This window comes from Symsagittifera roscoffensis, chromosome 5, assembly GCF_963678635.1.
Source record: "Symsagittifera roscoffensis chromosome 5, txSymRosc1.1, whole genome shotgun sequence".
Taxonomy (NCBI): domain Eukaryota; kingdom Metazoa; phylum Xenacoelomorpha; order Acoela; family Convolutidae; genus Symsagittifera; species Symsagittifera roscoffensis.
The window spans coordinates 37,941,029-37,966,470 of NC_087066.1; the positions used below are offsets into that span (position 1 = coordinate 37,941,029).

Sequence of the window (25,442 nt, forward strand, 5' to 3'; positions counted from 1 at the left end):
AATTTAGGGGAGCAAAAGCAAAAACTGTTTGATACTTACAATCAACTTAAGTATCATACGGTTCAAGGGTTCTTGGTTCATTCGCAAATCGCTTAGTGATTTTAAGTTTTATAAATCAGCAATGGTTATCGTCAATTGAAAGAGTTTAACAAAAAGCGCCTAAAATTTGAATCAATGTGGTTGGTTGTTGATGTTCACGAATTAATTTTTGTTTCATCAAAAGTTATGAATCGTCGAAATTCGACAGAATTTTCTGGCCGCCAAACCTGATTTTCATTGATAGTAATTCAATGCTAATCCAGTATTATTTCAAATGAACGATTTTTCGAACTTTTTGAGATTTTATAGTTCTGCGGTACCAGATGAACATAACGTATATTGCCTAGGCGTGTTTTTATTGAACGTTGCAGGCACTTGAATTTATTATCAAGTGAAATTGGACTCGAAGAAGAACTTGACAGCCACCGTCCAAAAGAGAAGAGCCAATGGATGTGCCTGTATCATCAAACTGAAACACTTTCGCTCCACACATTCTTTGAACTAAAAAAAGACATCTGATTTTAAAAATATATACAAAAATCACAAATCTAAACTTTAACCACGACGCAACAGCGTTTTTCGTGCAAGAAAAACGCAATTCGTATCATGGGTACTATTCTTGTATATTAGAATGTATATTGCAAATTGAGAGGGGTTAAATACTTAAAAAGATGCAAGATTTCTAGCCTCTGGCACGTTTGCGTTAGTCAGTCTGCCTTGTGCGTCCGGGGCCATGTTGCAGGCTATGAATGCTTCCATGGCCGCATCTTTACCACACCTGGTTTCGATGCCATAACGCCAGTACTTTACGTGGTTCCACTCTGCCAAAACAAAAACAGCGATATACTCAGAATGCAATATTACACATGTTTCAGAACAGTGTTGAAAGGTTCTATGATCTAGAGTTTTCTAGAGGAGGGGGGGGGGGGGGGGGGGGGTAGGGATTTTCAAAAAATGTTCGAACTTTTTAGGTCGATCGAATTGATTATGCGAGCTCATACAAATCATTTTAAAGACCCTATATTGACCAAGTTTTCTGCGCCCCAGGCAAAATTTTGAACAGGCCATCAACAAAGGTAGTTTTAGGAAAATTTTTTCCTAAAAAATTGCGTTATACCCATCAAAATTAGTATATAACGGCGCCAAATTGTCGAATCCCTGAAAATGGTTAGAATATTTGAGAGAAGAATTACTGATCGAATTCGTGTTTTGGTTACTCATTCATGTTTTTATATGGAAATCATCATTCTAATTTCCCCAAAAAAGATGATTTCATCGCACAACTCATCAGGGTCTCAATATGATCCTCTAGTAAATCATCCTATTGGAGCCTTGATGAGGTAATGATTTATTCAGGTATAGCTGTAAACCATTTGGTCGATTTACAGAGAACCACTTTCGAATAAAAATTTTTTTTTAATATTCAGAACTTCAAAACAATTTTAAAAAATGTATTGTAGTTTATGTACGTGTATTTGAAGTTTTGGTTGCAATTATTCGCACCAAACAACGTTTTATAGTTTCATTTTTGAAAAAAAAATCAAAGGTAATTTCATTTATAAGACGCATCTATATGTTTTCGTTCATTTTGAAACATTTAAATTAAAACAAACAACATTCTTGCTGCTTTTTTTCTTATAAGTGAAAGTGTACTTACGGCCGCCATTACCCGGTGCACCGGGTCGAGCCGGGCTTATAGTCGAATTGACAGCCGAAGTGTTGCTCGGCGTCTGGGCCGGTTTGGCCCCTTTGATGGGCGGAGCACCGTAAATGGGCGTAGTCACCAGCATACCAGGCTTAGCGTTTCCAATTGGCGGCGCTCGGTTTCTTGGTGTAGTGAGTTTCGGTGCCGCTGGTTTTTGATTGTTAATGGGTTTGGCGACGTTTATTCCGATCTGGCTCTGGTTAATATTCACTTGGGCCGGCTTTGCATTCGTAATTTGTGGTGGAACTCCGTATTTGCTTTGATTTATAGGTCTCTTTGGATATGCTTTCGTTATAACAGGCGGTTGGTTGTTTAAATTTGAACTGTTAATTTTTTGGCTCGGTTTTTGTTTTGTAATGGGAATAACATTTCCTAATGGGTTGGTAGTTATAAGTTTGTTTGGCCTCGCGCTAGTGACTGGTTTTGCTTGACCGGCCGTATTTGGCTTGACTTGTTTATTTGGCCTCGCAGGTCCAATAGCTGGAGGCACTTTTCCTTGCTGATAGTTAGAACCTTTAGCTTTTTTACTCGGCGATGCACTTTTAATTGCAGACGGCTTAGGTTTCCTGGCAATTTTAGCTTGTTTCGATGGATTCGCACTATTAATAGGCGACGGTTTTCCCTGGCTTGCAATTTTGGCTTTTTTGGAAGGGTTTGCACTTTTAATAGGCGACGGTTTTCTCTGGCTTGCGACTTTGGCTTTTTTGGAAGGGTTTGCACTATTTATGGGCGATGGTTTTCCTGGACTTGCAATTTTAGCTTGTTTCGATGGATTCGCACTATTAATAGGCGACGGTTTTCCCTGGCTGGCGACTTTGGCTTTTTTGGAAGGGTTTGCACTTTTAATAGGCGACGGTTTTCTCTGGCTTGCGACTTTGGCTTTTTTGGAAGGGTTTGCACTATTTATGGGCGATGGTTTTCCTGGACTTGCAATTTTAGCTTGTTTTGATGGATTCGCACTATTAATAGGCGATGGTTTTCCCTGGCTTGCGAGTTTGGCTTTTTTGGAAGGGTTTGCACTTTTAATAGGCGACGGTTTTCTCTGGCTTGCGACTTTGGCTTTTTTGGAAGGGTTTGCACTATTTATGGGCGATGGTTTTCCTGGATTTGCAATTTTAGCTTGTTTCGATGGATTCGCACTATTTATAGGCGACGGTTTTCCCTGGCTGGCGACTTTGGCTTTTTTGGAAGGGTTTGCACTATTAATAGGCGACGGTTTTCCCTGGCTGGCGACTTTGGCTTTTTTGGAAGGGTTTGCACTATTAATAGGCGACGGTTTTCCCTGGCTTGCGATTTTGGCTTTCTTGGAAGGGTTTGCACTATTTATGGGCGATGGTTTTCCTGGACTTGCAACTTTAGCTTGTTTTGATGGATTCGCACTATTTATAGGCAGCGGTTTTCCCTGGCTGGCGACTTTGGCTTTTTTGGAAGGGTTTGCACTATTAATAGGCGACGGTTTTCCCTGGCTGGCGACTTTGGCTTTTTTGGAAGGATTTGCACTATTAATAGGGGACGGTTTTCCCTGGCTTGCAATTTTGGCTTTCTTGGAAGGGTTTGCACTATTTATGGGCGATAGTTTTCCTGGACTTGCAACTTTAGCTTGTTTTGATGGATTCGCACTATTTATAGGCAGCGGTTTTCCCTGGCTGGCGACTTTGGCTTGTTTGGAAGGATTTGCACTATTAATAGGCGACGGTTTTCCCTGGCTTGCGATTTTGGCTTTTTTGGAAGGATTTGCATTATTAATAGGCGACGGTTTTCCCTGGCTTGCGACTTTGGCTTTTTTGGACGGGTTCGCATATTTTAAAGATGCTGGCGTTTTGACAGTTGCCTTTGTTGTAGTTAAAGGAGTATTCGCACCTTTCAACGGGCGTACTCCTTTCCATTTTTGAGGTTGCGACGGACCAGCTCTTTTCCATTGACTTCTTTGCAAAATTGGTTCTCGCAAGTTCCTTTTGATCTGTGCCAACCTTCTTTTTCGATTCCGTGACCTTTTATTAAAATGACCTTCAAGCATGTTTCTCGGCATGTTTTCTTCGTCGCGTTTTGAGTTCTGATCAAGTCCATTTTTCACATTGTTTTTCATTTCATTTCCAAATCTTAACTGTGAATTCGGATCAACTTTTTTCTCGGGTTTTGCTTTCAATTTCAAAGCTGCTTCATCTAAGTTTATTCCACCAGTAAATTCATCTGGTTCTATGTTTCTCCGATTTTGCCGCCCTAAAACGCTTAAAATCCTCCAGAGCACAAAATAAGAGCCTTCTTTTCCAGAGAATTTGTTCTGCGATTCTCGCCCTTCAGTCAGATATTTGTTGATTGCGTCCAGAGAAGTAATTTTCCTAAAATATTGATGTATTTAATTACAACTCTTTCCAATTATAACATGCCGAAAAATATCATAATCTAAAAAATACAACAAAAAACGTAGGCGGATCAAAAACAGATGGTGTAAATGACCCCTAAGTAGCAAAAAACACCCATAAGTACTAAACATGAGGTGCGGAGTAATAGTTTGCATTCTTTTTCAAAAAATTGTCCTGTAAACATTGTAAACAAAGAAAAGTATCAGCGCAAATCGCACATAGCAAACCATAAGTACCAATTGAATTTCGTAAAATTGAATCCAGAAATACTTTCGTACCAAGACTTTCAAAATGTCTCTTTGAATGTAAAAAAAAGTTAGCTCGACAATTAACTTATGTTTAACAAAAATTGAAAGTGTAAATCAAGGTAATTAATCTCATAGAGAGTGATTAGTAAGGGAGACGTTGAATTTCCAAGCTGGAAGTTGGTACTTACTTAAATGCCTTTACACATTGGGTGTATTTAAGTTGAGCATCAAAAATTACATACCAGATGCTCAAATTGGATAAAGTTAATCTGCCCTGATATTGAAAAAAGGAAAAGACAAACGGTTCAAATATGGATCAACGATAAATCAGCAAAAATTATTCATAAAAATTGGATTAACCAAGAATGTACGTGAAAAACCTCACTACAGCAAAACCACGGTTCTTTTTTTTCAAAATTGAGAACCGATTTAGTTTTCTACAAATTGTTGTCTGTTCAATTTTTCCAGCGTGGTTCTGTATCAAACTCGTAAAACAAAAAAATCGTTAACTTTTCAACCTCAAATCGATCACAAGATAAACCCAATGTACTTCCAATAATACGCACCGTGTATTTTTAGCTTAAGGCTAGCGTATAATTCAAAACGCGGAACTCCACGCATAATTTTTATCGACAAAAAATAATTGCTATTGCTCTTGATAGTTTTCGTTTGAATTAATAAATATTACAAGTTTTTTAATCTAAGTTGAGCAAAGTAGATACTTTTTTGTCATCAACATATGAACATATGCGTTGTTGTTTCGTCTGCTATTTTTTTTGATTGAAATGCACTAAAAGAATATTTGCTTTGCTTTTGGAAATGAAGAATAAACAAGAGAACTACTGAATTACTTTGGATGGCGGTTAAAGAGGGTTATTCTAGAAAATCTTGCAAAGTAACCTATTATGAACTTTTTCACAAAAATTTGTTCTGAGCGCCAGAAAAACAAAATGGAGATCCAAATCGACTACAGTCGCAAAGAGTTCTGAGTTTAGGTTCGGATAAAAAACTAGGTTGACCAAAATTGTAAAATAATGTTAAAAGTTTCAGGTTTTGGTTATAATCTATGCAGTTCGAGGGTTTTTTGGTGTGTTTTGGAATATTTCATTTAGTTTTGTAACTATAGTGGTCAGAACTTAATTTCTTGTTCTTTATGTCGAAATCTGGATCAATAAAGTCAATAAACTTGAGATATTTTGAGTGTTCTTTTCACATGTGTATATTTTTTGTTGTGAAAATATTATGCGGTTATAGTTTCGTCTTTTTGTTTCGACTTTCGTAACAAAAAATAACGGAATGTTTGTGCTCGGGGTGGGGTTTTTTTTGTTCAGACAAGTTTCAACTCTTTAACTAGCTAATTTTAACAATAATTTTTATCATCTAAAAGTTATTTTTGTCCTCAGCTTAGATTTGAAAAGATATTTCACCTGTGATCTTTTTTTGTAAAGTTTAAAGATAGCCAATTTGGCCAAATCGGGAAAATTAACGCGCGATATATTTTGTGCTATTAACGTACGCAGAGATTTCATCCATCTTAAAAATCATTCCAAATTGGTCAAAAGAAGCTTATTTGCCACATTAATTTGCTACTATGAGCAAAATCCATCACTTTGTAATTTATATGGCGTGTGGGGGGATGATTTCATAAAAATGCTCGGTTTAAAAAACATTCACTTTCATATAATACACTTAGTTTTTTCATGTTATTACTGCTCCATAGACCTTATGAGGCAGTCGGAACCTTTAAGGCTTCGGCCTGATACGAGCATCTTGTTAGTTTTTAACTCCTAAAATTTCATACTATCAACTTTAAGGATTTTTGCTAGGAAAAAACAGCCTTGCTTGCAACGGCAACTTATAGCGTTTCCAGTGTAGTGGTAAGTGTAGTGGTAACTTTCAAATATTTAAGAAAAAGAGAAAAAAAAAGAAAATTCTAACCGCATACTTTTTAAACAGCTGTGTATCGTCCGTATTCATGGAACACAACATACAAAATATCTCAAGTTTATTGACTCCTTTGATTAAAAATTGACAAACATAACAAAAAAATAGGCTTTAACCACTAGAATTGTAGAACAGATTGAGTTTTCCAGAACAAACCAAAAATTGTTTCTGCAAAAAATAATTAGAAATGCATAGATGATAACCACAACCTGAAAGTTTTTACATTACGAAAGCTTGAAAATTGGCACATAAATGAACATTTCAAAAAAATGGTCAACATTATTTCTTATCTGATCTATATTCTTCAATCTAGCAATCTTGCCTGCATTTTTTGCGGATTTTTTGTAGAGACTAGCAAAAAATTTTAAAATTACTGAACATAACAAAAAAAGCAAAACTTTTAAATTAAAAAATCTTGCCTTGTTCCGCAATTCTTTTCTTATGATACCTTGCTTTTTTGCTTTCAGAGAACATACGTCTAGATTTTCCATCTACAAGACTACATCAAAAATTGATGTTGCAGAGGCTTAATCACTAGTAATGAATTTGGAATCATCAACATTTCAATTAACAAGATCCAATATTAGCTGAAGCGAACTTTTCATAAGTAGCGGGATTTGAAAAAAAATATCATTTGAAAAATTCAAATCATTATTGGGGTCCTAGAACAGCAAAAATTTAAAGCTTAATTACTTTCTCCAAATTTTTTTTTTGAGTATTTTACCTTTTTATTTCCTTGCATTGCAGGCATTGCTATAGGTCGCAAAGAATTTTTCCTGGAAAAACTTTTATATTCTGATCACGAAAAGTTTCATCTTTTGATGTTTCAAATACCAGTCAAATGAAAAAGCTAAAAGGTGGCGAATTACTGCTCTAATTGACACCGCGGGCATGGCTGAAATAACTATCTGTTTGTCCAGTTTTATCTAAAAGGGCTCATTATATTTTAAAAGGCTCAAAGTTATACAGCTTTAATGTGAGATGATTTTCAATTTTTGAAACCTATGAACAGTGAGCACAATTTTGTTCTACTTGTGTTTTTTGGTAGTTTTTGAACTGTTTATTGGCTATATCTCAAATTCGCTAATTGGTTTTTAGAAATTGATTTCAAGCACAATTTGAAAACAAAATTCGTCTTTACTTTGTAGTTTGGAGAAGTTTTTTTAGTTCCTGGCACCAAAGTTTCAATAATTGATTGGTTGCTACAAGGATAGAAGTTAGTTAAATCAGAAGACCCCCTGAAGACCTCAATTTAATTTCAGAAATTCCGGAAGTAAAAAATGCTTCAAAACAATTGATAGGTTTTTGTTATTTCTAGCAACCAAGGGTTATTATATTGTAAGATCTATCAAGTTTCTTGCAAGATCTTGTAAGATAAGTTTCTTTAAAGATACCCTTTTTTTAAATTTGGCGTGATCAGATTTTAAGAATTTCTCCAGGAAAAAGTTTTTGCAACCTATAGCAGTGACTGTGCTACGTTGACTAAAAGCTAAAATTAGTTGAAAAGATAAAATACTAAAAAAAAATTATAGAAGTAATTAACCTTTAAACTCTTGCTGTTCTAGGACCGCGAATAACGATTTAAATTTTTTCAAATTATATTTTTTTCGAACCCGGCTACTTATAAAAGAGTCGCTTAAACTAATAGTGGAACTTTTACTTTGAAGTGTTGATGATTCCAAATTCAATTTTAGTGAGTAAACCTCTGCATCATCAATTTTTGATGCAGTTTTGTAGATGGAAAATTTAGAGTCATGTTCTCTGAAAGCAAAACAAGCAAGGTACCATAAGAAAAGAATTGCGGAGCAGGGCAAGATTTTTATTTTAAAAATTTCGCTGTTTTTGATGTTAAGTAGTTTTTGAAGTTTTTGCTAGTATCCACAAACAATCTGCAAAAAATGCAGGAAAGATTGCTAGGCTGAAGAATATAGATCAGATAAGAAATAAGGTTGACCAATGCTCTGAAATGTTCACTTATTTGCTAATTTTAAGCTTTACTAATGTACAAACTTTCAGGTTGTGTTTATAATCTATGCATTTCTAATTAATAATTCCAATTATTTGGATGTTTTTTTGCTTTGTTCTGGAATACTTTATCTGTTCTGCGATTCTAGTGGTTAAAACCTAATTTTTTATTGGATATGTCCATTTTTGATCAAAAGAGTCAATATGCTTGAGATATTTTGTATGTTGTGTTCACATGAATACGGTACACAGTTGTTTAAAACGTATGCGGTTGTAATTTTCTCTTTTGTTGAAATAGTTAAAAGTTACGTCCTGTAGGAACGCTATAAGTTGTCGTTGCAAGTGAAGCTCTTTTTTTTCCTACTAAAAATCATATCTAATAAGATCTTGTTTAAAAAAAGTCATATTTAGAGGAAGTTATCTTGCAAGAATCTTAAACTATTTTTCAACTTAACATCCCGTTCTCAACTAGAGCGCGTAATTTGCCATCTTTTATCATATTCATTTGAATGGAATTTGAAAAATCAAAAATTAAGTTGGCGTGATCAAAGTGTAAGGTTTTTTCCTGTAAAAAAGCTATCGAGACCAATAGCAATGTCCGTGCTGCGTTTGCTGCAAGCTAAAAATTAAAATGAAGGTGGAAAAAAGGAACATTAAATTTTTAAAAAGTAAATAAAATTTGACTTGTTTCCGTTCTAGGACCTCGAATTAATAATTAAAGTTTTTTCAATCATTCTTTTTGCAAATGCTACCACTTATAAGAGAGTCGCGTAAGCTAAGCTTTGTATTTTCTTAAGGCTGTTTAATGCCATTTATCAAAAATCGAGATGACTCCAAAATAACTACTAGTGAATCTGCCTCTGCATCATCAATTTGTGATGTAGTATTTAAGATCGAAACTCTAGACCTAGTGTTCTCTGAATGCAAAACTATATATATGCAAAAGATATAGTAAAAAAAGAATTGCGAAACAAGGCAAGACGTTGTATTCCTTTTCAAGATTATTTTTTAATAATTTTTGCTGTTTTTGGTATATTCAGTAACTTTTAAAGTCTCTGCTGGTCTCCAGCAAACACTTAAGGCAAAGGGAACTTTAGAAATGGCTCGATTGATCTATGTTTGTAAAGGTAGATACAATTTTTTTCAGAAAACTTCAAAATAGATATATTCAGGGGCGGGTCTAGGATTTTCTCGAGGAGGGGCGGATTTTCAAAAAAAAATCCAAAAATTTGTTGACTTTTTTTAGGTCGACCAAATTGATTTTCCGAGCTCTCCCAAAGCAGTAAAAAGGCCCTAGTTTGAACCAAGTTTTCTGCGCCACGGGCAAAATTTTGAAAAAAAAAACAGGCCAAAAAAGGCGTTTTTAGGCAAAATGTTTAGAAAATGTTGGCCAAAAAATTGCGTTTTTTCGGCGCGCGCTTCCCCCTCAAAATTAGTGTATATATGCGCCTAAGGCGCCTTTAGAAAACTTTTAGGTTCCGTCTCCAAAAATGGATATCTCAAATCAGTACAAAGGGGTGACCTTTTGGGTCAGCAGGTGGTCGAATCCCTGAGAAGAAGAGGCGTCCGCAAACTCAGATCTTTCGAAAAAAAACCATAATATTTACAAGATTTGAACTCCAATTTGATAATGCAAAACGGCATGAGTCGTGAAAAAGACCTTCGCTCAGGAAAATTACTCGATCTGAAATGTGGAGAAATAATACAAATAGGCTATCCTTCGAAAGGCTTGCCAAGGCTTTCTGAACGCACCTCTGCATTTCTCAGGAATCCCAATTATAATAAATTAAGCCGGAAATCGGATACTTACAGATAGCCAATCAAGTCCAGATACTTTTGCGTCCGCTCGACTCCAGATTTTTTGAGACTTTCATTGATTTGTTCCCCTAATGTGTTTCCTGTATCGATGCTACGTGTTCCATACCATAGCACCTTCAGGCCAGAAATAACGCGGTTGAAAAAACCTCGAAAAGTAAACTTGCCTTTCGTCGTAAGTCTCCCGTTGGAAAGTTGAATTGCTGCAACATAAAGAGAAGTTTGTACAACGACTGAACGATTGTGCAGTTTTGTAGTTCAATATTTAAAATTTCAAATTTAAAACTCCAGCTGAGTTGGTTATGTTCTATCACAACTAGGGAAGGATTTTTTGTAGCTCTTAGTTAAAAAGTCGAAATTTGTCTGAAGAAAAAAAAACCCACCCCGAGCACAAATATTAAGTTACTTTCGTATCGAAAGTCGGAACAACAAGACTGCTCGTATCAGGGCGAAGCCCTGAATGTTCCGACTGCCTTTTAAAGCTTTATAGAGCAGTAATGACATTAAAAAATTAAATGTAGAAAAAAATTTTTTTCTAATATTTGATTTTTTTAAAATAAAACTCATCCCCCCACACGCCATATAAAGTACAGAAGGATAGATTTTCTCCTTGTAACAAATCAATTATGGCAAATAAGCTTCTTTCAACTAATTTGGAACAATTTTAAGACAGACTAACTCTCCGCTTACGCGTTAATAGCGCGAAATATATCGCGCGTTAATTGTCCCAAATTGGTCAAAATGGCACTCTTTAAACCCCCATAACTTTACAAAAATTGATCACAGTAAAATGTTTTTCAAATTTAAGCTCAGGGTAACAATACCTTTTGAATGATTTGAATGATTTTTTGTTAAAATTAGTTAATTAAAAAGTCAAAATTGTCTTGAAGAACAAAACCACCCTGAGGACAAATATTCCGTTTCTTTCGTTACGAAAGTCGGAACAATTATACATAATAATCAGTGTTTGCTGTTAAATTTTGCTGGTACTTAAAGCGGTAAGCTCGGTTACTTCACTTGTTGCTAGTTACCCTCAAGAATTTTTGACGCACTGAACCACAAAAAGGCTTCCACTTTGCTACTTATTTACAATTTTCGTTTTTGGTCTACCAACACGCAAACTTTTCACCCAAGCCTTTCACCCAAAAGAATGCATCTTTTTAGTCCCAACCTTTCAAAAGTATACTAAAATGTTTTTTTTTGGTAAAAATGAAAGCACTACTGTATAGAATTTCCCCTTTGCGATAACCGTAGGACCCTAGATCTATATTTTTATACCTCCTTACTCCCCTCCCGGGCGAAAGTTTTTTTGTTGATTAGATAATCGAGGAACGCCTGAAAAAAAAAATACATTTTTGAGTGTTTGGGCAACTAAGTGGTCAGAGCTATCATGCTATATACTACTTATATTGAACAGGGCTTAATTTTTTAAGCTTTTAAATCGTACGAAAAGATCCATATGCGATCTTCGCTAACCTGTCGCATTGATTTTGATTTGACTCCACACGTTTTTCTTCCTCGTTTTGAAAACAAAATTTCGAAATCGCGAAACTTGTCTCGGTGCCAGGTTTAAAGCACAATCTTTTGCACTACGACACATGCTGGGGTCAACATAGGCGCCCATGCGAAGTATTCGAACTCTTCTTTTGAAAATTTTCTTTTGATTGATGTTATTGGCGTTTTTATAGGTAGAATTTTCATTTTCTTCCGTTTTCGGTGCCTTCTGTTGAGGCAAATTTTGAGCTGAGTAATCATTTTCCACAGTGTGTTGAAATGATTTAAATCTTCCTTCTCTGGTAAATGCAGCAATGGCAGCGACCAGTATTAGTCCGACACCTGTGACAAGCACAAAGTGTATATGTTTCATCTACCCAAACTATACCAATGCCTGACAGGTAGTAAATAACGCCAAATCATTTGAACATTTGTTATTCAAAACGAACACTTTTTAACTTTTGAATCTGGCTTTTGTAAATTGCAACAATGAACAGTAGTTGAGTTGTGTCGGCTGGAATTCCGAGTCACCGATTGTTCACTTCTCGGTATAACATCGAAAGTGAAGTCACAGTTGTTGCTTTCCACGCAGTTGCCATCCAGCGGGAATCAGCAAATGACTTTTTCTGACTTCCAACTAAATTTAAAAAACACTCATTTTCCAAAACTGTTTTTACTTAAAAAAACTTGTTTGTTCTCATTTTTCCTGAATACCTTTTTTTAATCCGAAACTATTTTGTTAGTGCTCATAACGATTCCTCAAATACTTGTGTAACTCCGTTTGTGTAACAAAATTTGATTTTGTTCACAAAATAGCTTTTAGAAATGGTTTAATTGTCTCAAAAATGATTTAAAAAACTTTGAGGCCATTTTAAAGTTATTGTTTCAGAAACTATAATTACTGTTTTCAAAAACCAACTGCCGATGTTTCTTTATGCCTATGCTTAGACCAAAATCAAAAAATGTATTTGAAAATTACTCTGACTATCAAAAAAACTAAAAAAGTTTGTTGTGAATAGCATTTTTTGATAATTGTATGCCGTGGTATGATTAACATTTTCGCTCTACCCGGAAGTCATCCTGGAGTATGCAGTCGGTTTTTGTGTTTAAACTCAGTTAAATTAAAAATCCGGCCAAATAATTTTGATTAAAAAGATGACGCAATGACTAAACAAAAACGCTAAAAAATACAAAACAATTTTTTAACAAACGGATGATCATTCGTACAAACCATAGTCCTGAAATAAATCAAACAGAGCCCTCTATAAAAAAACTTGCAGTTAACTAAAAAAAAGAACATACAAAGGTACTGAAAAAAACTATTGACGTTAATACTTAGTTCAGTAATCAAATCAGATGACAACCGTAAGACTTAGGACTTGTCAAAAAAATTCAGTTTCAATTTTAACCTGAAATTTTTTTCATTTTCTATCAAGTTTCGTTTTTTTTTCAGATGAATTGTTTCGAATTAATTTTTTATGTTTTTTGATAGACATTAAATCAGTATATGTAATCAGCTGCGGACCTCGGCCAGCAAAAAGAAGGGTCAAAACCTTATAGATAAGCAATCAAGCGCTAAGCAGCAACTAAAACAATTTTAAAAAATAACGAAAAGAAAAACTATAAAACAAACAGAAAAAATTAAACATTTTATTTTGAAAAAAGTTATTAAGTCCCCCTCACATTGAAAAACGCACACAAAATTTTTTTTTTCTGCTTGTCAAGCAGAGCAAGTAAAGGCATTAAGCCGATATAACTTAGGCCGAAACTTATTAAGCCGAAAAAAAAACAGACCTAAAAAATAAAAATGAAAAACAAAAAATCGAATTGGTAAACTTACAATCTTCTTTTAAAACTTTTTTTAACTGGACAGATTTTGGAAATGCAAGCAAGCACAACATATGTCTAAAGCACTAAGATTGTTGCTAAAAAAGACTTTCAGGAATTGAGTCCAGCTAAACAAAAGTTCGTTTAACAATGTTTTTTACGCGAAAAACGTCGAGTACCCGATGTCATACCCTTTTGTATCGCATGGATAATTAGCAGTAGAATGAAACTTGCGATGAGGAAACCAAGCTGAAAACTTTTGAGAAGAACAAAATAATTATTTCATGGAAATTTTTTTCAAGTTCCCGTGAAACTACTTCAAACAACATTTGCATTTGAAACTTCAATGAAAATTGCTTCCAGATCAGGAAAAATCCGTGATGCAGCAACTAAACCGATAGTCTTGAGTGGATACAAACTGAGCAGAAAAAGTTTGTAACTACAAATTTTCAAGTGCCCTCTGCAACTACATTGAACAACTTATATTACAATTCAAATGACAGTTGCTTACAGTACAAGCAAAATCCGTGATGAGGCAACTAAGCCAATAAATTTTAAGCAGACAAACGAAAGTCCTACACTTCATTTTTTGCCAAAAAAAGTTCAATCGCATACATACTGGTCCGACCTGATCTTAAAAATTCATGTTAGAAAAATTGTCTGTTTTTTTATCCAGTTTTCGTAGTAATTTCCTTGACTCGAAATTACTGATTGTTTTCCTTCAATTACATGTCTCAACAAATTAAATGTTGTGGGAAACAGTTTTGGTTTGTCATTGACTGCTTTCATACTTTCTCTTTAATCAGAATTTGTTTGATATATATTTTTTTGAAAATGCATCGAAATGAGTTTGTGGCATGAAACATTGTCTTCTTAACTTTTTAAGTTGAACCTAATTTGGAACAAAAGTCCGGCAAAAGTTTTTTGATGAAAAAAATTGGCGCAATAATTAAACAAAATTTTGAAAAATACAAAACAATTTTAACTAGAAAATGACCATTTGTGTAAGGCTGACAAAAGAAAATCAAACTGAGCCCTCAAAATTATAAAATTTGCAGCTTTACCAGAAAACTAGAAATAAACACAAATATTTTATTTTATTGTTTTTGATTTTTATTATATTAGCGCATAGTGCATTCATGATGCGTTTCTTCTTCATTTTATTGTTTTCGATTAATTTAGAACTAAAGAGCATAAGGATTTTTATGAATTTCAAGCAAAAACTAAGTTTAAAACTAATGACAACTTGTAATTAATTCATAGTGTGAAGGCTCCAGTTATTTTTGGATTTAAATCTAACTGCTTGTTAATGTCTCAATTTATTGCCATGAAATTGTTTGGATTTTACAAAGCACATATCAAGCGAAATTAAATTTTTATTGATGGTTTTTATTTTTTTCAACGTAGTAGCGGATTTAAGGGGCTTGGGTTGGAGGTTGTTCCCTCTCCGTAAAGGATTCGACCCTCTGCCGGCTCAAAAAAAAAATCTTTTAAGACATCCATTTTTGGCTGACCGACCCCTAAAATATTTTTGAGGCGCCTGCGGCGCCAATGTATATACTAATTTTGGATTGAAACCTTTTAAGAACACGCAGATCCAGAGCACGCAGAACACGCAGAACACGCACAACACGCAGATCGCTGCATGTTTTGGCATCAATTTTTTGCCTCTGATTTTTTAGAAATGAAAACCATCAAGTTCTTCTTAAAAATTTCTAGTAGAAAATGAAACTTTTACAGACGAGTTTTAGTGAGTTCATGGTCGCAATGCTCAGGTTTTGTTGCTTTTAGTTTCCGATTCGGTTAACTTCAGAATCGATTGTCTATCCCTCAATTTATTGCTTTAAAATGTTTTGAAACCAAAAGTTGTCAAGAAGTTTTTAAAAAATTCGCAATGATCTTTTTGATGGCTCTTGTTTCTGGATTTAAACTTTGAGATGAAAATTTTGCCTACAGTGAGTCACGTTTTTCAATAGACTTTCTCGAGATTTCTTGGAAACAAAAATTGATTTTATTGCAATTACATGCTTAAAATTTTGACTTTCTTGGGATGATATGGCAACAAAATAGATTAACTTGAAATAATGTGAGTGCAGAAATAGAACTATAGTGAGATATTATCGTTGTGGAGAGAATCTATTTTCGCGCTATTATAATAGAAAGTGTTGCCTAAATTGGTTACTTGTAATCAATTATAATATTACCATATTTGGCGGGAGTTTCTCAAAGTAATCTATTTTTATCCGAGACACTTCGGTCTGTGCGGGATGCGCTGTTCATATGATCGTGGGTATTGAACGTACTCTATTTTCTAGCTTTTTGTTAAATTTCATTCAATGGGCACATTAGGTTTCGATTCACCTATGAATGAATTTAAATGTTTTGAATCTGATACTCTGGTTAGTGATTCTACGTTTTCTAGGAATCATAGAGAGTTTATATATATACTAGTTTGAAATTTTATAATGTTCTAGGACGTCTAATAGTTCATTTACTTTGGTGCAAAGATAATTGGGTACTTTGCTCCTTGCTTTTGTTCCGACTTTCGAAACGAAAGTGTAAAGAAATGTTCGTGCCTGGGGTGGCTTTTTTTCTTCAGACAAGATTCGACTTTTTAACTCCACTTTTTAACGGAATTTTTTTCTTTTTCAGTAAGTGTTGTTGTCTTGAGCTTAAATTCGAAAAAATATTTTAACCGTGATCACTTTTCGATAAGTTATGTGGGTTTAAATATTGCCATTTTGGCCAAATTGGGACAATTAACGTGCGATATGTTTCGCGCTATAAACACTTAAGCGCAGATTCAATCCGTCCTTCAAATCTTTCCAAATCGTTCTGGAAATCCGTCCTCGAAATCTATCAATTTGTACTTTATAAGACGTGTGGGGAGATGATTTTCACAAATAACCTCAAATTTAACAAAAAAAAATCTTTTTAATTTCACATATTTAATTGTTTCATGTTCTATTACTGCTCCATAAACTTCAAAAAGCAGTGATACGAGCAGTCAGGTTGAGTGTTTAAAATTGAGCCTTGTAGAAAACCTTGATGTTCTTCCATTGAAAATTTTTAGACTTAGAAACGGCATGAAAATTTTTGTTTGTGTTATAAAATTGTTTGTGTTATTCTTGGGTCTTTCTGAACGGTGTGGTGTTATTATGAGAAAAATCCTTGTCTCCAGACTTATTAAGTGAATTTCTTAAAGTCTTAATATATCATTTGGATAGTTCTTGACCTATGTATACAATCTTTCCCCTTAACAGACCCAGTGAACAATCTTCCCCCTATAATTAAATGGAGAATTCAAGATGCAAGGCCTGCATGTAATATGCTCAAATCTGATTGGCTAAAAATCATTTCTTTAAACCAAGGGAACTTTCTGCCCCTAAACTTATTTAGGGGGGAGATTGTTCAATTGGTCAAGTTTTTGATTATTCTAATTAATTGTACAAAATTAGCTGTATATTATCCGTTTTTGACTGTTTTGCGTATTTAACAGATGAGAATTAATTGCAAAAGTAGCGCAAAGTTAGATAACTTCAAAATCAAAATCATTTGCGTGTTTTCAATTGTGACTCAACGACTGGTCCTGTTCTGTTGGGCTTTTTCGGGCTTCTAACTTGTTGTTAGTATCAAACCATTTTTATCGTTTAAGATGTGGTTGAACTTTGAATAGTAAATTATTGTTCCGAGTTACGTAACGAAAGTAACGGAACATTTGTGGTGGTTTTTTTTCTTCAGGCAAACTTCGAAATTTTAACTATTCGTTTTTGACGAAACTTTTTTTTACCATTCAAAAGCTAATGTTGTCTTTAGCTTAAATTTGGACAGATTTTTCACCTGTGATCAATTTTTTTAAAGTTAAGGGGAGTTCAAAGAATGCCATTTTGACCAATTTGAGACAATTAACGCGCGATATATTATGACGTCTAAGCGGAGATTTAAGCTGTTTTAGAAATTGTTCCAAATCGGCTGAAGAAAGCTTAATTGCCATAATTGATTTCTTACTAGGAAGGAAATATATTACTTAGCACTTAATATGGCGTGTGGGGGATGATTTTCGCAAAAATCTCAAATTTAACAAAAAATTTTTTATTTTACTACAATGATAAATTGAGACTAGGCAAATCCTTTTTTTGTTTGTCTTTTTATTAAAACTCTATATACTTTCTAATATATCTTTAGTTGGCATGTATTTGAGTGTAACTGAAATACATAAACTATTATTTATGAAGTTTTCGTTAACAAACAAATTATACGAAGGCTGTGCTTATAATCTTTCGCTTTTTAATTGTTTTAGCGGTTTAAAAAAATTTAGTTTTCTTACCGTTATGTAAATTCGATCCGTGAGTAATTGCTAGTTGTGATTTAACTATTTTTTGAAATGATTTTTCCATTCGGTTATTTTTAGATAATTCAATGCTGCAGTTTTAGTTATGCTTCATTGTGCTTCTTGATTTTTGTTTTTTTCGTCAATGGGATTTTCGAAAAAATGGGAACTAGCTGTGTTTGTTATCTTCTTTTTCTGGATTTCGTAATATTTTTTGTTGATGCTTGGATATATCGTTGTTTAATTCAATTTCACTTTTTTTTCATTTTAAGTGCGTCCTAATGAGTTTTGCTCATTAAATTTTTTTAAAATTAATCCTGATTTTGGTCTTATGGGTTTAAAAACTCAAAATTCTGGTTCTGAAAAAGTTTTGTTTTCGGTTTTGTGAGGGCTGTTTGTTGTGCTTCCATTGATCGTTTCAAATAAAATCTTTTATTTTTCAAAATATTGTCTAAAAGCGTTTGTTGGTTTTGTGTATGTCGTATACTCGTGTACAAGATATTCAAAAGTAAACCCTGCTAAAAGTTTTTGCTTTCTTTGATATTTCTGGAGCTTGATTTTTTCCAAACAGTTTTTTAAAATGTTTTTTCTTAGTGATACATGTCATTATGTAAGTTTTTTCGTTGGTATGTGATGTTCATATGGGAAATAAGAGCTTAAGGTGATTTAAAAAGCAATATTGAGATAATTGACAAAGTTGAGAAAGCTAAACTTAGAAAACAAGTAGATTGTTAGACAATATTCTTATACACTAGTGGACAAGATTAAGTGCCAATTCAGGATTTCACTGTCTAAAATACCTGTTTTCAATGTACAATTTGGACAACTTTTCCTTAAAAATTCAGTAGATTTTTCACCTTGACCGGGAGCAAATGATCAGAGCTACCATCTGTGAAAGTATCAATATTTGGTCTCAAAGACTTACCAATGTAATCCGGGTCCAAAAATGCCTGTTTTCCTCATCTGCACTAAGTTTTACATCGTAGTTAAACCTTTCTTGAATGAGCGGAGTAAAAAATTTGTTCACGCATTATGAAATTTTCTCAGCGAGAAAATGGAAACAATCAGTGTCAAAGTTATACTAAAGTTACTTTTTCAAGCGAAGTAAAAAACTTAGTGCAGATGAGGAAAAGTGACATTTTCAGACCCAGATTACATTGGTGAGTAATCAAAACCAAATATTTATTTTTTTACAGATGGTAGCTCTAATCACTTGCTCTCGGTCAAGGTGAAAAATTTACTGAATTTCGAAGGAAATGATGTCCAGAATGTACATTGAAAACAGGAATTTTAGAGTCAACCAACAACAATGGGTCAGAGGTAAAAGATCTAAGGAATGATTGATTTCAACAAGTTAATTGATAAAAGTCATAATTTAATCAGATTCAAGGAAGGCCATTTATAATATGCTGTAATATTTCCGAAACCTTTTTATTTCTAATGTTATTTTTGATGGATGCTAATGTTATCAATTAGTTTATGTTACTGAAAGTTTTAGCTGTTTTTAAATTATTTATAGAAGATTTTGCTATACCTTGTGAATTTTAAAATAAAACGTAGTGCAAAAGCTCAAGCATTCATAAAAAAGTATATTCAGTTTCTGTAAACCTAGTTAATCTTCAACAATTGAAAGAAATCAAAATGATTGTGTTTTGAATGAATACAACTTGTTCGTCAATGCTCACTCGAATCGCTCGAAAGATAGCTGATAAAAAGAATAATTAATTGAGTTTTACAAACTTTTGGGTTTAAAGGTCGAAATTTTTTTGAAGATGTTCTATTTATACTGCTTTCTTAAAATGATAATGACGAGAAGTTTATAACTCCAAAATGCAATGGCGAAAACTGTAGTTAAATGTCAAATAACACGAACAGGTTAAGGAACAGATTTCTAAAAATTTATTGATATAAACTAATTTATCGATCAAAGTGAGAATTTTTTCAGATCCAAGGAAGGCTTTTGATGATCTGTTGTAATATTTCAGCAGTCGTTTTGTTTTTATTTTGAATTTTGCTGGGTGCTAAAATATCATTTAGTTTCGGTTGCCGAAAGAATATGCAATTTTCCAATTTTAATTAGAAAATGTTTCTCAACGTTTTGATTTTGTTAACAAAAATGAATTCAAAAAGTCAAAAAACTGCGACAAAACTGATGTTCAATTTTGGTCAACCTAAGACCTTCGAAAAACTAGAACAAAACAGATTGGCTGTTTTTTGAATGAAAACAACTAGTTTGTAAATACTGACTCGTATCGCTGAAAACTTAGTTGAAAAATTGAGAAAACAAATTTTAACATTCGCAAACTGTTGGGTCTAAAGATCTAATATTTCTAAAGTAAGAAAAATTTATATTGCTTTTCCAAGATTAAAGGCTGGAAGGAATTGACATATTTAAAGGTAACATAGAATGTTCTAAATGGGTGGCATCATGTCTCGTAGTTCATATATAGTGGTATCTTTTTCAGGACTTTTCTGATTCGGCTTCTTAAAGGACTTTTTTCAGTGTTGAGATAAAAATCGGGCTCAAGAAAGTTACTACTAGACTCATAAGAGAGATAAGCGTGAACGTCTCATTACACTAGCTTTTAACCTTATTTTTCAAATTTTTTCTTCCCAGAGAATAGCCAATGTCTTGATACGCGAAAAAACTGATTTAAGTGAAAAAAAAAAGTTTTTGAAAATCAGAACGTATTTTTTCGTTTGGTTTCGAACGCTTGAAACTTTCGCGTTTTTTTATTTATTCCGCGCTAAAATCAGTATTTCATCTTTTTAAATTGTAGATTTTCAATCTCATTCGTTAGATTTAGTCAACCAAAGTTTGGCACCGTCTCAAAATGTTTAGTTAACAATTTAAATTCGACCTATAATAATGTTATACCCACGGAAAGTCTTTAGCTGACTTGAGATTCTGAATGATGTCCGAAATAAGCAAGAAGTGTTCAAATTAAATTCAGTTTGTTTAATTGACAATCTGTTTTCTGTTTCGAACTGACCTCGAAGCATGTGAGAGTCAGAACTCATAGGAACTAGTACATAATGAGTTTTAGTTTTACATAGTATCCTATTATCACAGATCTCTATAGATTATATACATATACCAACTAGATATATATGTATATATATAGCGCCGAGTAACTGTATCAATATAGTAATATGTTTCTTGTTTTAGTCTTTGTATGATCTATCTGATATGATGAGTTTCTTTACTATACACTGTATAACATTTCCCCTTTTTTGGAAAGAAAATTACATTTTCTTTACGGTTTTGCCCCCAGTTGATGTCTTTGGCTGAATATCTGCTGTGTCTGTTGATGACGGTAGATTGTCCACAGGGCTCTTCAACGTATTTTCTCTTTCTCTTTGAAACGTCATTGAGTTTTTGATTGGCGAAATTTCCTTCAATATTTTCATCGCTGAATCAAAATTTTTCAGGAAACTTGCATCAGGGGTAGTGGCTTGTCGTGGTCTGTCGCTGACACATCTTGAACTCATTGCCCTTTGTTGTGAAGCAGCTGTTTTCGTTGAGTCTGTCTGATCGCACGCTTGTGTTGGAGTGTCTTTCTGATTGCACGCTCGTGTTGGGGATTTGGGGACGGTGTCCTTTTGTTGGCTGCAGGCTCTAATGTTCTCCGGTGTGTCAGAATCCAACTGGATCTCCACGCATTCTACTGAGAATGACAATGAAATCACCTCTTGGGGATCTTGTTGAGGTGTGATGTTGTTTGTATCTTTTGTGATGTTTTCTGGAGTCGGGATTATTTTTACTTGACATACTACATTGCGAATGTCACTGTTTTGCGCCTCAATGGTGCTGATTGGAATAGCATTGCCAAGTTTTCCGGCCAACGCACTGGTTCGATTTCTCATTGAGCGGCGACATTGTTGATCAAACTCCTCTGGCGTTTTCTCAGTTTCCAATCTTTTAGGAGCTGGCTTTTTAGGGGAAATCGTTTTTCGAATAAGATCGGTATCTGATAGAGAAATAGATGTATTGCATTCGAATTCGATATCAGCATTTGCGAGTCTGCTTTTCTTGAGTTCGCTTACTGGGTTTTATTTACCAGTTTGTTTAGGTTTGGCCGAAGTGTCTTGATTATCTGAAGTAGCTCTTTCTTTTGTATTACTTCTTTTGAATAGGCCGTCATGGCCCAGCGCTCGTCGATTTCGGGACTGGGAGAGATGTTGTTCCAGGTTTTTTGGGGGTGGTTTTTTCGGGCTGACCTTCGTCTTTTGGATGTCCGGTACCACTTGCTTGGTGGCCTGTTTCGATTTGTCCAGCTTTGGGCTTTTTACTGAAACACGAGGTTTTGCTCTGGGTTAGTGTTTATAAGCAACAAAGTCTTTAAGTGCTGCTGGGCGGCACTTTCCGTAGACCCGTGGGTCCGGCCTAAAAGCGAGACCATCGTGTCTTCTAACCCGTGGTTGCTTGCCGTCCTCCCGAACTCAAGCGGTGTGTGGTGAATAATTAATGATTGAGCCGTTTTCCAAAATTTTAAACTGCGCCCCAAAAACACCTGTTTTTTTATTTTCTTGGCTATAGTGCCTGTTTTCCTGGCCACTTGATTGATTTTTTGTCCTAGTTTTGCGTTAATTGTAGCCTGCGAACCTTTAAAGCGATCTTTAGGAAAAACTATTGGCGCCCTTTCCATATTTTGTTTTTCTTGCACTGTCAAGGTTTGTATAGGTATTTCTGTCCTTATTTTGTCTATGTCGTTGCCTGTTTTTTCGCTTAGGAATTTACGTTTTTCTTTTATGAGATCGTAGGCGGTATTAGATAAAGGCAAGTGCGCACCTATAGGAAATCGAACCAATAGCTGACGGTCAAACTCCTTGTCACTAGTGTCCCAACCACCAAATCCCTGCGGGTCTTTGGCTGGGTTGGTTGCCTTTGTTTTCCCCATTGCTGCCGGTGGGGTTACTGGTTCTGCGGCAACCGTTTGCTTGGCGACGGTTGTGTTCCTTGATGATGATGGTATGTTGTCTGGCACTAACTGTGGTTCCTGTTGATTTTAACGATAGTTAACTTCCAACTCGTCCTCACTGTTTACATCCCTATTCCACATTGCTTCTGCGGTTAGTGCTGGTTGGGTTAGAAGCTTTTGGTCTAAACAAGCAAGTTTGGTGTTTTCCCATGACAAGTTTGACGATTTTGGAGATGTGGCTATATTGCTTAACGGCGTGTTTGGTTTTCTACCAAAATGCACTTCGAATGGGGTTATTTTTGTTGTCGCGTTAGGTGTTACTCTTAGAGTCTTGATAAGTTCAGCCACATCTGAGGCAAATTTATATGGTTTGTTACGGTTATCAATTTTATTTTTTTTTACGGTGATCATCAACTGGTGCGAAAATAAGTTATATGGGTTGTTACGGTGATCATCAACTGGTGCGAAAATAAGTTTGATGTTATTATCTTTGCTAAACATCATCAGCAAATTTTTTCGCCCAAAACTTTTGTGCCTGATCACACCGTATGTTTCGTGGAACCCATGATTGACTATGTGGGTTTGCATAAAATGAGCTATTGTGTCCGCCTTATTGTTTGTGACTACTTTGGCTGATGCGAAACGGGAGAAACGGTCGACCCCTACCAGAATGTAGACATCCTTATCATTTTCGTCTGGTAGCGGCCCCGCGAAATTCAATTGGATTTCTTCGTTTGGTTCAACTACCGCGTCCAATGACGTGAAATCAGTTTTTTTTTCCGATATAACATTTAGGTTTTTACCTTTCTGTCGGCATTCTTTACAGTTCTGGGCTGTGGCAACGATGTCTCTGTGTAGGTACGGATACCATATGTTCTGTACTGCCTCGAGCATTCCGCCTTGACCAGCGTGTGTTAAGTGATGTGAGTCGACAAGATTTTGTCGTAGTTGTTTCGATATCACTGCGCGATCGTCGTATAGGAGGATTCCATATCGCACCGATAGCTTGTGTCGGACGTTGTGAAAGTAAAATCCGTAGCACGACTTAATAGTATCCCATTTTTGCCCTTTAACTATGTTGAGCAACGGGTTGAGCGACCTATCTTTCTTTGTTGCTGCTACTATGAAGGAACTGTCAAACACGTTCCTAAGTTGACGTCGATACATTGGCACATCCTCTTCGTCTGTCATTGCTGTGTCTAGACATGGTTGCGAGATTTCCCTTTGGTTTGTTTGGCAGGCTTGGTCTATGGGGACTCGTTGGAACGTTACACTATCTTCTGACGGTATCACTTGATAGGATGTGTCTCTGAATGTTAAATCCTTCTGTAGCTGTTTGAATGTATCGAATGAAGAGATGTTCTTTGGGTGAAATGAAATTGTTGTCTGTACTCCCTTGTGGCATTTTCGAAGTATCCGCTGGAACGGAGGCAAAGACATTCCGGATGCACTGTGTGATATTTGCCTATTCATGTTTGCGTGATGTTGTTCGCCTTCTGTTGAATTTTGACATTCGAGTTTCTGATTTTTAAATTTTGGACAATAAACTGACCGACTGACTTTTGGTTCTTGACTATTCAAAGTGAACATGTTATGTGTTTCAAACGAATCTGAGCGAATACCGTTTTCGTTCTACTCGAGCTTTTGCGTGTTAATTGTTCCGTACGGATTTGAATTCATTTCTAGATTTAAACTTGCGCTATCTTGAAATTCAAGACACGCGATGAAATCGACAATAATTGCGACTACGAAATGTTCATCCCAGTACGCGGTTGGTTGAGGTTTTCCTACTTGGTGCCTGGAAATGTAATCAATTAGCCCCATTTCGCTACCCGCGAGATGTTTTTTATCAAAGTCAAATGGTAATAGTCGGTCTATCCATCTGGTCAATCTACTTCCGATTGAGCACATCCGATACCATCTGGTCAGAGCACATCCGATACCATCTCGGCTAGCGTCACAAACCACACGTGTTTCCCGGCCACTTACAAAATGGCAATTTTCAGTGATACTGCGGACTGCTTCTAATATGTTTTTAAAAGCTGTTTCATAATATCATCCCATTTAAAATGGAACTTGTTTTCATTTGATAGCAACGGACGGAGTGGAGTGCATAATTGCGCTAGGTTACGGATAAATTTGTTTAAGTGATGTATCGAGCCCATAAAGCTCTTTAATTGTTTGAATGTTTTTGGATGATTCAGCTGTACTATTGCGTCTGTCTTTTTCTGAATTGGGATTGTACCATATTCATCAATAATTTACCCCAACCATTCTACTTGTTTACGTCCAAATTTACTTTTTCTAGCGATATTGCCATTTTTTCCGCGTCTAGCTTGTCTAAGATTCGTTTTAGTTTGTTCATGTGATCTTCTTTTGTTCCGTGGGATATAATTAATATATCATCCAAAAATGCAAATGTATCCCTTTCATTATTCAGTGTTAGGTCGATGGCTTTCTGAAATTCTGCAGGCATAAAAACTTGTTTGAAACTGATATGTGCCTGTTGCATGACCCCCAATAATGCTAAAGTTACACTGCTCCCGCGTCGCGTCGTCAAGTTTTAGCTGGCTGTACGCATACCGAAGGTCTAATGTTGAAAATATTGTGGTATCTGGCTTATTGTGGCCTTGCTGCGCTGATTGAGCAACATTATCAAGTACTACGTCAATGTTAGGCATCTGATACAATGTTAGGCATCGTTCCTTTACAAATAGACGTTTCAGACTATTATAGAAGTTTCTGGTTGTAATTTCTTGTACCCTGAGGTCTGGGTAATATTGTGACACT

At 35.1% G+C, this 25,442-nt stretch overlaps 1 protein-coding gene across 1 annotated transcript; it reads right to left on the reverse strand.

The window, feature by feature from the left end:
- Positions 1-426: 426 nt before the first annotated feature.
- LOC134846721 (collagen alpha-1(XXVII) chain-like) lies at positions 427-3,830 on the reverse strand. Its single transcript, XM_063864106.1, has 3 exons — positions 1,697-3,830; positions 727-860; positions 427-540 (listed from the first exon to the last, which is right to left on the reverse strand). The coding sequence occupies exons 1-3, from the start codon at positions 3,828-3,830 to the stop codon at positions 427-429; spliced, it is 2,382 nt and encodes a 793-aa protein (XP_063720176.1).
- Between the last annotated feature and the right edge of the window lie 21,612 nt (positions 3,831-25,442).

Excerpts from the sequence above, each read along its gene's own strand:
- LOC134846721 (XM_063864106.1), bottom strand. The coding sequence starts at position 3,830 with ATGAAAAACAATGTGAAAAATGGACTTGATCAGAACTCAAAACGCGAC. Across the intron at positions 861-1,696 it reads TGCACCGGGTAATGGCGGCC|AGTGGAACCACGTAAAGTAC; the intron begins GTAAGTACACTT and ends TTGTTTTGGCAG. Across the intron at positions 541-726 it reads CTAACGCAAACGTGCCAGAG|TTCAAAGAATGTGTGGAGCG; the intron begins GCTAGAAATCTT and ends GTCTTTTTTTAG.